At 55.1% G+C, this 14,473-nt stretch overlaps 5 protein-coding genes across 5 annotated transcripts; 2 read left to right on the forward strand and 3 right to left on the reverse strand.

Moving 5' to 3' along the window:
- Window positions 1-62: 62 nt before the first annotated feature.
- B0H65DRAFT_465904 (gamma-glutamyltranspeptidase) lies at window positions 63-2,069 on the reverse strand. Its single transcript, XM_062826831.1, has one exon. It carries the CDS (start codon window positions 1,786-1,788, stop codon window positions 211-213), a length of 1,578 nt encoding a protein of 525 aa, XP_062681827.1. The 5' UTR covers window positions 1,789-2,069; the 3' UTR covers window positions 63-210.
- A 2,979-nt stretch (window positions 2,070-5,048) lies between these two features.
- Window positions 5,049-6,905, forward strand: B0H65DRAFT_508965 (uncharacterized protein; the record flags this gene model as incomplete). Its single annotated transcript, XM_062828275.1, is given in 11 exon segments — window positions 5,049-5,372; window positions 5,388-5,404; window positions 5,438-5,539; window positions 5,555-5,694; window positions 5,713-5,864; window positions 5,874-5,927; window positions 5,949-6,035; window positions 6,069-6,257; window positions 6,270-6,492; window positions 6,520-6,599; window positions 6,612-6,905. Coding segments are annotated over 11 exon segments (1,662 nt in total).
- Window positions 6,906-7,284: 379 nt separating this feature from the next.
- B0H65DRAFT_199489 (ABC transporter transmembrane region 2-domain-containing protein) lies at window positions 7,285-10,062 on the reverse strand. Its single transcript, XM_062821763.1, has 4 exons — window positions 9,418-10,062; window positions 9,141-9,356; window positions 8,403-9,076; window positions 7,285-8,326 (listed from the first exon to the last, which is right to left on the reverse strand). The coding sequence occupies exons 1-4, from the start codon at window positions 9,946-9,948 to the stop codon at window positions 7,600-7,602; spliced, it is 2,148 nt and encodes a 715-aa protein (XP_062681829.1). The 5' UTR covers window positions 9,949-10,062; the 3' UTR covers window positions 7,285-7,599.
- A 494-nt stretch (window positions 10,063-10,556) lies between these two features.
- On the forward strand, window positions 10,557-11,683 carry B0H65DRAFT_524928 (uncharacterized protein). The gene is made up of 2 exons (XM_062828824.1): window positions 10,557-11,006; window positions 11,072-11,683. Exons 1-2 carry the CDS (start codon window positions 10,662-10,664, stop codon window positions 11,531-11,533), a joined length of 807 nt encoding a protein of 268 aa, XP_062681830.1. The 5' UTR covers window positions 10,557-10,661; the 3' UTR covers window positions 11,534-11,683.
- Window positions 11,684-12,181: 498 nt separating this feature from the next.
- B0H65DRAFT_574024 (uncharacterized protein) lies at window positions 12,182-14,067 on the reverse strand (the record flags this gene model as incomplete). Its single annotated transcript, XM_062830565.1, has 3 exons — window positions 12,182-13,182; window positions 13,251-13,625; window positions 13,708-14,067. The coding sequence occupies 3 exons, from the start codon at window positions 14,065-14,067 to the stop codon at window positions 12,538-12,540; spliced, it is 1,380 nt and encodes a 459-aa protein (XP_062681831.1). The 3' UTR covers window positions 12,182-12,537.
- Between the last annotated feature and the right edge of the window lie 406 nt (window positions 14,068-14,473).

Raw genomic sequence — 14,473 nt, forward strand, 5'->3', positions numbered from 1 at the left:
CAGTTGAGCGAGTTAGTACGAGATATCCCATTTCATAATGTTGAAACCTCTTGAACAAAAGTCTTCTCATTAATTGTATCATTGAACCATGATAATCATTGCTGTTTCTAATGTCTATCCGCTGTTCGTTATGGGTATCCAACAGTAAGCAGGTCCTATCACCCCCTACCAGCCTTCCACAACCCATTATCCTCATCATCTCATTCCCATCTAAACAGCAAACCCACCACTATTAACCTGCCTAGTCTCACTCGCCGCCACAAACGTTCCATTCCCAAACCTCATCACCGCCTGCACCGCACTCAGCCCCGGCGCCTGCCAAGTAACATTATGTCCCCGTCCCTTCAAATCCTCGTACACATCCTGTCCATACCCTTGCTCAACCAGCAACACATCGGGCATCAACTGATCATGCAACCGCGGCGCCGCCACCGCCGCCCGCATCACGCTTCCCTCACCACCCACCCCTTTTGTCCCCAAAAGGGAAGTAGTGTTAGGATGCACAGCAAGTCCCTCAAGCACATTAAACGCCACCTGCGTGGTACTCGAAATAATCCTGCTCCCGCCCGCCGCGCCCGTGGCGAACCACAAGCTGCCGTTGCTAACATGCTCGACCATTAGGGGACAGATACTCGACAGCGGCCTTTTTCCGGCGCGGATGAAGTTCGAGGGGGAGGGCACGAAACCGAAGGAGTTATTCTTGTTGGGCTGGGAGAAATCGTCCATCTCGTCGTTCAAGATGATGCCTGTGTCAGGCGTCATCAGACGGGAACCGAAGAGGAGGTTGATAGTGGTGGTAGAGGAGAGGGTCAGGCCAGAGCGGTCGGCGGTGACGATGTGTGAAGTGCCGTGGGCTTCGACGGCGTAGTTCTTTGCTGGGTCGTATTCTGATAAGGGTAAAGTGGAGTTGGGGAGGATTTTGGAAGAAATAAATTTGGCGGTTTGGGGGGAGAGCATGGCTTCCTGAAAGGAGGTGATGTTGGTTATGAAGGATGGGTCGCCGAGGGATTGGCGGGCGCCGTAGGCGAATTTCATGGCTTCGACGAAGCGGTGGTTGGTAAGGAAGGTGTCGGCCGCGAGGGAGGGGGAGGGAAATTGTTCCATGGTTTTGAGGATGGAGAGGGTTACGGCTCCCGAAGAAGGTGCGTCGGTGGAGAAGATGCGGAAGGAGTCCCGGTACGTGATGTTAAGCGCCGGCTGGATGGATACGCGGTAGTTGGCTAGGTCTGAGTGGGTGAGGATGCCGCCGAGAGGTTGCAGGAGGGCGATCATGGAGTCGGCGATCGGGCCGGTGTAGAAGGCGTCGGCGCCGAAGAGGGCGATTTTCAACAGTGTTTTGGCGAACCGTTTGCGCGTGATGGTGTCGCCCAGCCCGAGCAGGGTGCCGTTGGGAGCAAAGTCCTCGGCCCAGACGGGGTCGCGGGTCAAAAAATCGTCCGATACTGAGGCTTTGGCCATGTAATTGACCAAGTCCTCCGTCACCTTGAAGCCGTCCCGGGCGATCTTGACCGAGGGCATGACGAGGTCGTGCCACGGCAGCCGGCCGTACTTGCTGTGCACGTACTCGAGGCCGCGCAGCTCGCTGGGGATGGCGACGGAGCGGGCGCCGAGCACGCTGGCGTTGGGGTCGTCGTTGTACATGTCCTCGGTGGCGGCTGCGGGCGCGGTCTCGCGGTAGTCCACCGTCTCGTAGTTCCCGTCCGGGTCGCGCACCAGCATGAAGCCGCCGCCGCCGATGCCAGAGTGGTACATGCCGATGGTGCCGACGCAGAGGGTGGTGGCTACCATGGCGTCGGCGGCGGAACCACCCTTGCGGAGAGTGTCGGTGCCTATCTCGGAGCATATGGCGCTCTCACTGGCGACGGCTCCCCGGTGACCTTCGGAAGAGGTGTTTTGGATCACCCTTTGGTACTTGAACTCCAGGGGAGCGCCGGTGACCACGGAGCCGAGCTGGCCCAGCACGGCGAGGCCGCATAGTAGTGGCGATAGATGAGCTGTTCTATCGTGTCAGTGACTTGAGACATGAATGTGTGGAAGTGAACTTACGCATGACTGGCCGCCTTCAATATGTCAGATGAAGCGACGTGATTGAACCCAAGTTGTCGGATCTCCTGAACCGCGCGGTTGTGAGGGAGGGGGGGTGAGATAAGGAATGCGGTACCTTTTCGGATACCACGTCATTGACGCTTCCCCGCTGAGAAATCAAGATCCATAACAGTGAGCCGGATTGGATAATCAACCAAATCTAACCCAAAAGGATTTAAAGTCACCCAGGTGTTAGATCTTATCTCAAGCCGCCTCGAGGTTGGCGAAGAGACACTATCGAGAGAGTTCCTGGAAGAAGTTGGATCTTGTTGAATCCAACCTCAAGTGAACCATTTCGTCTCGAATAAAAACAACTTGCGGTTGAACATTCCCGATTCGGACATAATGCACCGACTGCAGCAACCTGCAGGTGTTCCATGCAATGTGCGGTTCACATCTTGTGCATGTTGTTTGGCTGTGTGGTCAGAAAACCTCAGACCGACAGATGACCGAGCAAGTCTTTCCACCATTCTGGCTCAAGAAATCAGAGACTGAGGTTCATCATGTCTTTGAACCTCTTGATCGGATTCGGAAAGGTGAAGTAAACTTGGCGTGTCTGGGCATACCCAACCCTAACCCTTTAAAGCTCGTCGTTTTGTTTTCTTCTCACCTCTCTCACCTGGCTGCCGCTTGCCCGTCCGTGTTTGCCTCTGGGTCCACAAACAACGACAAAACCACCGACGACGCTTCGTATCTACCCGGCAGTTCGGCAACCCAAGCTCGAAATCGAGAAGGCGATTCTGTGGTTTGTCACCAGGGAATGAATTGCGAGTTTGCCTGGACAACGGCCTTTCCCACAGTCAAAAGCCAAAAATCCAGCATTCCCGGAACCTGCGCTTCCGTGGGCTCCTGTCGTCCTTCATCAGGGAGACACAAATGCCCTTCGGACTTTTGTCCGCGAACATGAGAAGCCGAGCCTAACCCCCGCGCGGTCGTGGTCTCCGAGGAAAGAGAAGCATGGCGATGCCTGCAACGGAATCTTGATCCGGTCTGAACTTTTGAAGCTTCACATGGCCGGCCCCTCCGCGGAGGCTTGGGGGGAGCTGGGTGAGTGGAGGGTCGAAAGGGGACGCGAAATAATTTTGATGCTGAGCCTCGATTGTTCCGTGATGATGGGGATGGTGGAGAACAATGGGGTCCTGGTCAACCGTTAACGGGTCCGGACGAATCACGGGTGATGCCGACCGGACCGCTAGCTGGATAAGATGAAACAGCCTCCATCTTCTCTGTCTTCGAGACCCGACTGCCCCTGGAAGAACTCTTCATCACAACAATCCTTCCCGCTATCAACCCCCCACTATGGCCCGACCGTCAAGGGGCAACCTCGACATCCTCGCTGTCTTCGTCACATACCATGGAGAATAACCTCTCGAAAGGGTGGCGCAGCCGACTACGAACAAGTGTGAACCAAGGCGGGAGTCGCGGACATTTATGCAAAGAGCATCTACACGATGCAAGAGTCGGACGAAACGTGAGGGCGCTGAAAATAGCTGACTGACCATCCGATGGATGGTAGGACGGTGTCACCATGCCATGACCATGCGTATGCCAACCATTGGCCTGGTTTCTATATAAATGCACGGATACGGAAATGTTCAAAAGACTCACGTCAGCCGCGTCAACAACTTGCCCGCTCGCTCATTTAACTTCAGGGTATAATGGATGGTTCGTCCCGTTGTTGTTGCTTCAGGTACGAGGGGGAAGACGAGACAAACGGTGGGAGTCCGAGGTACCCCGCCGTGCCCGCCCGAGGCCTCTTCTCTTCACCTTCAATCGCCCGATTTCAATTCTCCCTATTGACTGCCACTTTTAGATATCCTGCGCGCTGCAAATTTGCTCCTACGGTTGAATCCAAACGGTAGATCTCGCGAACCGAGACTCAGCCCCAAACGCGCCCGCGGCTCTATTACATCAACCAGTCTTTGCTGGCGATCACTTGTTTCAGGGGCTCTTCACTTACAACATCTAGAACCCGAATCGATCGTCCATCTTACGATCACCAACTAGTTGAGGATCCTGACATTCACCACATCAACGACTATCAACTCATGCACAACTCCAGGCTTACCTTGGCTTAGTCCCAAAATCACCCTCGCCTTCCCCAAGGATGAGGAATTCCATGTCATCAATGTATGCTATTTTTCTTTTAGGAATTTCCAGGCACTTTTCTGTTGCCGTTGGCTCGGCGCTTCCTGGCCCCGAATCTTATTCGGGAGGTCGACATCCTGACCCCATTGGCCGGCCACCGTTGCTGTGCTTGTCTCAGGAAATCCGTTCCTGCGTCTGCCTCCTGCTGGTACCCCTGTCACGACAAGGGTGCCATCCCCGCCCGTGTTACAGAAATCTGTGAACCAAGAACTCCTGGATTTCGCGAACAAGATGAACCCTCGTTCTCGTGGTGCCATTGGGGTACTCACCATCATTACATTTTACGACGATGGATACTGACAGCCTTTCAGTTCTCTGGCCGTTCGACAACAGCGGGGAGACTGCTCCGTATGGAAGAGCCCCGGTCAGTTTGTTAAGGGTCCTCCCAGTGGCAGGGGTTCTTTTCTCTTGGCTGTGGATGCGGGGAGTTTTGTGACTTCGTGAGAGTTTATCCTTTAAAGCCTCCGAGAAGTCTCTTTTTCCCGTCGTCTCACCTCCCTCTTGTTCTCTTTTCTCCGTAGCTTCATTCTCTTGAGTGGTCTGTCTCTTTACAAGTCAAGCATCATTCCTTTTGCTTGTCTCCTCGTCTAGCCAGTCTAGCAGCCTTCACTTGTCTTTCTTCCCACCTTTACGTTCTCTGTTACGAGCAAGTGTCTTTAACCTGCCAGTCTTGCGAAGTCGATCTTCGCTCTTTGGAAAACAACATCAACTACATTGCCTGGGCGCAATAACCACTCATTACCACCTTCAGACTACGTCTTTGAAAAGGGGGAAAACAAACAACAGAATACGAACCGATACATACATCAGTCAACATGAAGACCTCCGCCATTGCCCTCGGCTTCTTTGCCGCCCTCACAACCGCCCACTCTCATCCTCGCCATATGCACTTCCGCCGCTTCAACACCACTCTTCCCGCTGTCAGCTCTGCCGAAGCCGTGGCTAGCTCCTCCGAGGCTGCTGCCGCCATTGCCTCTTCTTCGACCGTGGATCTTTCCACTGGGGCTGCTATCTCTACTGGTGTTGCTCTCTCGACCGGCGTTCCTCTTTCGACTGGAGTCCCCCTTTCTACGGGCGTGGCTGATTCCGTCAATGCTACGGCTACTGTCCCCGGAGCTCAGTCTCTCACCACCCTCACCGTCATCGCCACTCAGATCGACACCATCACTTCGTGTGCTGCCACCATCACCAACTGCCCTGCCAGGAGTGAGGACCTTGCTGCCCTTCCCACCGAGGCTCTCGCCACTACTGTCGTCACCCGCACCGCTCATCTCACCACCACCGTCTGCCCCGTTGCTGATGCTTCGTCCATCTCCTCCAGCGTTCTTGCTGGGGCTTCGAGCACTGGTATCCCTGGCTCCATGCTATCCTCTGCTGCTGCCGTAACCGCCTCTGCCGCGACCACTTCCGCTCCCATCTTCAGCAACTCTACCACTGTCCCGGCTGCTGCTGCGTCGTCCGGTCTCACCACTCTTACAGTGATTGCTACCCAGGTTGAGACAATCACTTCCTGCGCTGCCTCCATCACCAACTGCCCCGCCAGGACCGAGGACTTGTCTGCTCTCCCCACCGAGGCTCTTGCCACCACCGTCGTCACCCGCACCGCTCATCTCACCACCACCGTCTGCCCCGTAGCCGAGGCCTCCTCCATCTCCTCCAGCGTTTTCGCCCATGCCTCCAGCACCGGCATCAAGGTTACCTCGACCGCCGTCCAGACCCTCACCACCCCCAAGGCCATCACCATCACCCTTGGCGGGGGCGGCAACGGCAACGGCAACGGCAACGGCAACGGCAACGCTCACGTCATCACCACCACCATCATGTCCACCATCAAGAACACCGTCGTCCAGACCATCACCATGACCAACCCCGTTGGCCTCTCCACTTCCGCAGCTGCTGCCGTCGGTGGCGGCAACCTCGCTACTTCTGCTGTCGCTGGCGAGGTTGATACCACCTCCACCATGACCACCACCACCATCGGCACCAGGACTATTACTGTTGGCATGGGCGCCACCGTCACCTCGGTCTTCACCCAGCCTGCTTCTCCCACCACTGGCTCCGGCTCCGGTACTGGCTCCGGCTCTGGCACTGGCTCCGGCTCCGGCTCCGGCTCCGGCTCCGGCTCTGGCTCTGGCTCTGGCTCTGGTTCCGGTTCCGGCAACGGCTCTGGCAACGGCTCTGGCAACGGCTCTGGCAACGGCTCCAGCCCCGACTCCGGCGCCTGCCAATGCCCCGCCGCCGTCACCGTAACCGCCGCCGGTGCCAACTGCCCCGCCGGCGCCGCAGCCATGACCGTCACCGTCCCCGCCTCCACCGTCACCATGCCCGCTTCCACCGTCTACGTAACCATGACCGCTCCTTCCGTCGTCAACAATGAGGCCACCGGCACTTCTGCTGCCGCTGCCGTCACTGCTACTGCTATTGGTAACAGCGGCACCGACCTCTCTGGTTCTAATGGCTCCGGTGATGAGGAGTCCTGCCCCCCTGATGAGGATACCACTGGCGAGGAGGGTGAGGGTGAGGGTGAGGATGATAGCTGCACCGATGAGGCCGTCACTGTTACTTCCACCGCTGCTGCCTCTGCTACGCTCGCTGTTCCCTTCCCTGCCGGTAACGGCACGGCTCCGGCGGCGCCTACTGGTACTGCCGCGCGTTTTCTTGACAAGATCTAAGTTTTAGTCAGGAGTTGGGTTTGTACACTACTGTAGATGAGTGTAAGGTGGTTAGATAGGTGGATGTTAGATGACGAGAGGGATTCATCAAGGGAAAGATAGGGGGTTTGATGTTGAGTTAGTTGGATATATATACTTCTTATTACACACATTGTACTTGTACGTTTTGTACGTTTTTCGTTTCTTTTTATAAGCTGGATCACAAAAAACTTTTTGAACAAAAACGAAACCTGAGGGGAGAGAACCATTAGCTGCTGTTAGTCTGTTTGCTTGGGGCTATTATAGACTTTCTTTGTCTTGCCTTTGAATGAAGATATGAATCATGCGAACGTCGGCTTCTATATCACAAGGTGTACGAACGGGATGCGTTAAAGTCTGTGACTGTAGAGTGTCAGCTGAATGAGTTATATACCTGCCTAAGTTCTGCCTCTGAGGCACGAGCGCGACAATCCCAATCACAACAAACTAAACGCCTTATATACGGGAACATGCTGTGTCCGTATCTATCTCTCTTACATCCAAACAAGTTGCTATCCAAAAAAGAAAGTTCATAAAGCCGCCCAGGATATACTGTAGTCTTTTGGGCATTTTCCGAAGGTCCAGTTACACCCTTCCTTCCTTTCCGTGATATATATCCAAAATAAACCCCCCATCATCTCATCCTCATAATCATCAATCCAATCCAGTCCACAGCTTACTCAGCAGTCAACTCAGCAATCCTCCTCTCCAACTCCGGCACCTGCCTCAACAACACATCCAAATCCTCCTTCTCATCCTCCAGCTCCAGCCTCCTCTCCGCATCCAGCTTCGTAAACACGTACTTCCCCTGCCCATCAAACTGCAAAATATGGGTATGATACTTCCACAAGCTACGGCGATGCGACACCGTCATGAGCGTGATCCCCAACGCCTTGGCATTATCATACATGACCTTCTCCGTATCAAGCGTCACGCTGCTCGTGCACTCGTCCAGGATGGCATAGCGGGGCTTATGGTAGAACAGCCTGGCCATAGCGACGCGCTGCTGGAGGCCACCTGACAAAACGTCGCGCCACTCGGCCTCGGCGTCCCACCGCTCCGGGTAGAGCTCGAGCAGGTGCTCGAGATTGAGAACCTTGAGGATAGCGAGCAGGTCAGCGTCAGTGACGCCCTTAGCGCGCATGGTGCGCAGGCCGTCCGGGTAGATGATTTGCTGGCGCAGGGACCCCCGAGAGAGGTAGGGGCGCTGCGGGATGTAGAAGATGTCGGTGAAGGGAGGCTTGTGGACGGTGCCGCCGTAGACGGGCCAGAGACCGCCGAGGATACGGAAGAGGGAGGACTTGCCGCAGCCGTTGGGGCCGACGACGAGGAGGTGGTCGCCTGCCCGGAGCTTGAAGGAGAGGGCCTTGACTAGGACGTCGCCGTTGGGGGAGATGATAGGGCTGTTTTGTGTGGAAGGGTTAGCATGGCGATGCAAATGACTTGGTACGAGGGAGGGAAAGGGGAAGTGGAACATACACATCAATGAACTCGATATCCCTGCTCTCCACCACTTTGCCTCTGCCTTTGAGCACGGCCTCGTTATCCTCGATACCCGAGCTAGACACCAGCTTCTTCTCAAAGTGTCCGTTCTGAATGTCATCCATGACCTCCAGCAGTGACGACACCCGGGATGTGTAGCCCGCCAGCTCCATGATCTCCCTGTACGAGAACATGATACGGCCAAAGGCGTCCGAAGCCGACAGGAGCATTCTCCGGTTTGTCACGAACGTCTCGGTGCGGTCACCCATGTTCATCTGGAGCTGGCCCGGCAGCTTGACGAACACGGGAACACTGCAGAGCATCAAGCCCAACGCACCCCAGAAGTACTTGATCACGAAATCCTCCATGAAGCTGTGATAGAAGCGCCGGCGCAAGATATAGTTGACGTGCTTGATCAAGGTGAAGTAGCCCTTGTCTAGCGTGTCCTTTTCGGCTTCGTGACCGGCGTATAGGGCGACCTCTTCGCTGTGGTCTATTAGCCTAGAGTGCTGGAAGCGGAATTCGCCCTCTAGTCTCGCTTCTTCAGCAACATATTTGCCGAAAGGCGGTGTTAGCGCTCGCATGACGTTTGCTGAGAGTTGGACCAGCAGGGACATGAATACAACACCCTCTCCACCGACGCTCTTGGATAGCGAGAAGGTGTAGATTGTCTAGGTATTGTAGGTTAGCCAAGGGTCTCCCATTAGTAGTAGCCAAAGACAGGGGATTGCGCACCATATCAAGGATCGGCTTGGCCAGGTTGCTGTACAGCTCAGCCAAGCTATTGGAGAACTTGGCCACATCAACCGCAATGAGCTGATCGGGGTTCTTGATCCTGTCGTCTAGCGCAGAAATACCATAGAAAGTCAACTGCGAAAGGTATTTGTCGTGGATATACTGCGTCAATCTCGTCCTATACTTTAACGACAATTCGGCTTGGTGGTATGAGAGCTGTAATGTAGTTTAGAGCATTAGCATCTCGTGTCATGCAGCAGAAACAGTCGGTACTCACCATAGAGTTCGTAAACGTAGCCGGCACCGCAATCAACATCCAATACACAATCCTCGTAATGAACTCCCTTCCATTACCCTTCACCAGCGCCTTGACAATCGCACCATCCATAGCCGCCACCTTGAGCGAGATCAGCGTCCTCAACACCAAGAAGAAACTATGGCTGATCAACAGCCTCGTTTCCTTGCTGCGCCAGCCGGGCACGACGATCTTGAGCAACCGCAGCAGCGAGCGGAAGAACTCGCGGTTCAGCTCCACCTTCTTCTTCTTGCCGCCCGCGGCATCGTCCGAGGTCGAGGCCGTGGTGCCCTGGCGCTCGGCGCGCTTGGCGGCGTCGCGGGCAGAGGCGGCCTTTTGCTCGGCGATGGCATGACGGACACGGTTGACGAGGGCGACGAAGAGGGTGATGTAGACGGCGCGTGAGATGCGGGTGCGGTTGTCGAGGTACATGGACGTGAGCTGGGTGATGATGCCCTTGACGGTGCGGTCCCGGAACACGGGGAGGACGGGTTTGGAGAGTGAGGGCGCCATGGTCGATGGTGGTGACTCTTACTATAGTTATAGTGTTGTTGTCGTCGTCTTCGTGGTCATGGAGTTGGGATCGGAGGTTTGACGATATGCTAGGTTCAGGCTTCGGTACTTGAAATCAACCTGAAACTTTGGGTCACAGGCGCCAACATGCGACAGACCAGTGTCTCTTGTTGGTGATTTGGAGCAATGCACTTAGTTCGGTGGTAAAGCTGATAGTCGCGATGCTCTAATGCGAATAATAGACAATGGTCGAGGTTGTCAGATGGCGCACTCAACCTGTCGACATGGACATGGTAATCTCCAGAGTTTCGGATGTCGTAGTCGTGAAAGTAGGAAAAGCCAAAAAGCGACTACGGATGGGCGTGGTTCTCTTCCTCGGCCTTGCGTCACGCACTTTGACTGGAATGGGCAGTCGTTCGTTGGACCGTTCGGATCGGCTCGAAATGCTGGTGTAAAGCGAGGAAGGGCAGAAAGAAGCATGTGATCGTTCCAGCGTCAAGCATCCCGTTAGGCGTGTCAAGCATGGTGTCACTAACGCTGATCCTTGGGCCCACAGTTAGTTAAGGTGGGGTTCCACTTATTCCGGGGTAAATTTACCCAGCCGTTCTGTGGGGTTAATCTGGGGAGACCCGACCTTGGCCATTGCAGCATCCGCAGGGCAGTTTTAGGGGGCAACATAAACAACCCATCCCCCAAGTAAACACTCACCAACTATGCCTCACTTCCTTCCCTCACAACTCCTCGTCCTCATCATATCCCTCCTCTGCTCTGTCGTCCTCGCCAATGTAGAAAAAACCATCTTCCTCGGCCCCTCCTCCTCCTCTCACTCGGAGGAAAATATCATAAAAGATGACCAGCAGGCACAGCGATGGCTAGACAACAAACTCCACCACATCCACACCCTCACACCAACCCCGAATGACCGGTCTTCACTCCGGACCCGGCTAAAGCGAGTGTTTCCATCCGCCGACCACCCTCGTGGACAAGATGCATGGTTTCTTCTGGATGGCTTGACAGAGGGGCAGAGGTATGAAGTGAGGGTTTGCTGGGCTGCTACGGTATGTTTCTGTTCTGTTCCCGAGGCGGTATCAGTACCATCACTAACACACACCCACCAAAAAAGCAACCAACCAACTTCTACATGGAAACTTACACCGCCAAAGAAGTCATCATGACACCTCACCTCGCAGGATCCTTGATGGAATACTTCCCGGCAGTCTCACCACAGGCACAACATGCCACCACAAAACTGAAGGACTCCTCCAGTGGCTCATCATCACCACCCTCCTCCTCGGCAGCGCTCCTCCTTCACATATCCGCCGCGGCGGATTATTTCACCTCCAACGCCAGTCTCATGCTGCACCCACCGCCGGTGGACGTGGACATCATCCTTGATCCTTTTCTCTTTAACGTGCTTCCTCGGTCGTTAGTGCCGACGATTGGTTGGATCGTTGTCGTTGCTGTGGCTGGATGGGCGGTTTCGAAGAGGGTGGTTTCTTTCCTGGTTGGAGAGGTCGTGTCGAGCGAAGTGGAAGCTGAGGAGGAGGCGAGTGAGGGTGTGGAGGAGAGTAAGAAGGAGAGGTGAGACTAAATGAAGAGGGATAGGCTAAGAGGGCTGTTCAGGATGGGTATTGTGATAGAGATGACAGACATGATGTTTTTGAGAACATATTTGACTACTCGTGGAAGGTATATTTGTTACAGAAAAGCCATATCCATACGAGACAGGAACGAGATTGCTGCCGTTCCCACCGCGCCTTTCATATCTTCGCCACTGTCTATCTCCTCCCCTATTTCACTCTCCTTACTCAGTACAAGACCTCGCTTATGCCCAAATGGCTGCAGATGAAACATAATCCTGTGTTGACGTTCACACATACAAGCCAGAATCCTCCTCCCTTTCACTAAGGTACGTACAAGTACGCTGTAACCCCCAATATCGATAGTACACCCTTAGAACAGCAAGACTTGAAAGAAATCCATATGCCCCATCGCCGCTCAGACATCAAAAACACGAGCAATCAGGCCTTGGTGCTAAGCCAGCCTGCCGACAACAATCCCCACACATCTTCAATATCACCGCTCCCTTGTTCCCTCGAGTCACTTGGCTCCACGACTCATTCCATCTTCCAATGTATGCGATCCAGGAGTACAAACTAAAGGGGAGAATCATGTTCACGTGCTAGTGTACGCTGTCATTGCTTCGTCGTAAATTGATTCCCCACTGCCCTATTTTGCTGCGGCATGTTTGGTGTCACCCAGAGTTGTTGGCGTACTGATTCCGGCTCCAGGCCCAGATGTTCGACAACTTCAAAATACCTAGCTCATCCTGTTTCGTTTTCATATCCTTCTCTCAAAACGATAACTTGGTTGTAAAAAGCCTTGTTGCTCGGCTGCGTCCATTGTACCTCCATGTCTGACCATCATCCCTCTACGTCCTTGGTATCTTCATAACTGAACCTCCATATCTCATTTGTTTCGCTGGCGGTTCTTCCATTCCCCCCCAAACCTGACGTGGTTGACCTAGTGCTGACGGCTGCCTGCGACCTTCACGATCAAAGGCAGTCCATCATCATGAGGTTGGCCTTCCTAATAATGGTATTGCCCCTGCGGCTGCCCGCCATACTGGGGTTGCGACGTCGGCGGCGGCGCGCCGTACTGAGGCTGTTGACCATACTGACCACTAGGCGGCTGGCCATAGGTATTAGGCGGCGGTGGGTACTGCTGCTGTTGCCCCTGGTGTCCGCCATACGGAGGCTGCTGCTGGCCATAGGGAGCTCCCTGCGGTGGTTGTCCGTATGAGGGAGTCTGCTGGTGGTAGCCTCCTGCTTGCGGCTGGCCATACGGGGCCTGGTTGTACCCATATTGCTGCTGCGGAGGCTGCCCGTACTGCCCTTGCTGTCCATATTGTCCTGGCGGTCCTCCAGCCGGGGGAGGAGCATACTGGGGCTGCTGGCCAGTCGGAGGTGAGGTGTAGGAGGGGGTGCTACCGTAGGAAGGCTGCTGGCCGTGCTGGTTTTGGCCGTAGGGGGCATGTTGGCCGGATGCGCCGTAGGAAGGGGTATTGCTGCCGCTGTGCGAGTGGTGTGACTGGTGCGATTGGGATGTAGGCCCGGCCGTCTGGTAGGTGGAGGATGAGCCACCTCCAGACGTGGCTTGCTGGTATGTCGCGGGAGGTGTCTGGCCGCTGTAGGAACCGCTTTGTCCTGAGTTGGAGTAGCCGAAGCCGGAGCTCTGATCAGGAGTTCTCTGATTAGCCTTTGCTTCTTGAAGTTACAACAGGGTTCAGCCATTCAACTTACGGAGCTGGGCTTGTTTCCGAACAGATTACCGATGCCGCCCATAACGCCACCGAGACCACCGCCGTGGCTGCCCGAAGAGCCATGCGAAGATGACTGGTTTCCGTGATAGTTGTGTTGCTGCGACGACGAGGACGAGGACGAAGGCTTGTTGTTTCCACCGGAAGAGAACATGCCCGAGACAAGCTGGGACGCGATCTTACCACCGAGACCTCCACTGCTGTTTCCGTGTCCGCCAGAGGAGTGGCCGCCGCCGCCCGTGACACCCTGAAGCAGGGAACCAACCAGGCCACCTGCACCACCACCACCGCTGCTGCTTCCGTGGGACTGCTTGCCTCCGCCGGCGAGGTTGCTAATGAGAGTGTTTCCGATGAAGGACTAAAATAGAGGAGATAGACTGTTAGTCACGCGCACTTCACCAACGTTCAGTAGAGAGACAAGGATGGGAGAAAGAACATACACCCAAACTTCTGTCCTGATCAGGGCCTCCAATTCCCCTCGTACCATCCTCTCGAGGAGCAACCGGCTCTACTCTCCCATCAGGGTACTTGGCGCTCTGGCTGCCGTCTGGGTAAGTGATGATCTCGGGTTTCCTGTCGCCGTCGCTACCGGGCACGCCGTACGGGTGTTCATGAGCGGCTCCGGGGGTGGCGCCAACGGGAGCTGGATCTGTAGGAGTCTCCCATTGTGAAACACCGGTGGAGAGCTGGACGTAGTAGTACTTCTTGGAGGCGTTATCCCATTGCGCGATCCAGCCGGCTGGGAGCGGCGGGGGCGCAAAGGTTGGGCCGTCGTTGCCGGGAGACGCAGGGCCTGCCATCGAGTTGACTGTTGTTTGGGATGTCGACCTTGTGGTGTCGGTTGAGGTAGGTTTGTTGAGCGGGCTTTTTTTTTTGTGGTGTTTGGGGAAGAGATTCGGAGTCAAGTCGCGAGGTGTTCGATGGAATCGTGAGATGTCGAGTTCCAAGCCGAGAGCGCCTTGGTCAGTTCGCTCCTTGGCCGTCTTTCGGTCGGATAAAACGTTTCCGGTCGCGTTCGTATTGGATCAAGAGGATAAAGAGCTAGACAGGAAGAGTTTGGCCGGAGGATAAGAATGAATAGTGGCTGAAATGGCGCGCGATGGCCTCAGACGATTGGACTGGAGTGGACGTGGACGTAATGGTGAGTTGCTGTCAGCCGAGCAACGAGCGAGTGTGAATCGATCGGCCGAACTGTTGGGCGGGGCT

The sequence above is a fragment of the Neurospora tetraspora genome (genome assembly GCF_033439725.1).
Source record: "Neurospora tetraspora strain CBS 560.94 chromosome Unknown B0H65scaffold_4, whole genome shotgun sequence".
Taxonomy (NCBI): domain Eukaryota; kingdom Fungi; phylum Ascomycota; class Sordariomycetes; order Sordariales; family Sordariaceae; genus Neurospora; species Neurospora tetraspora.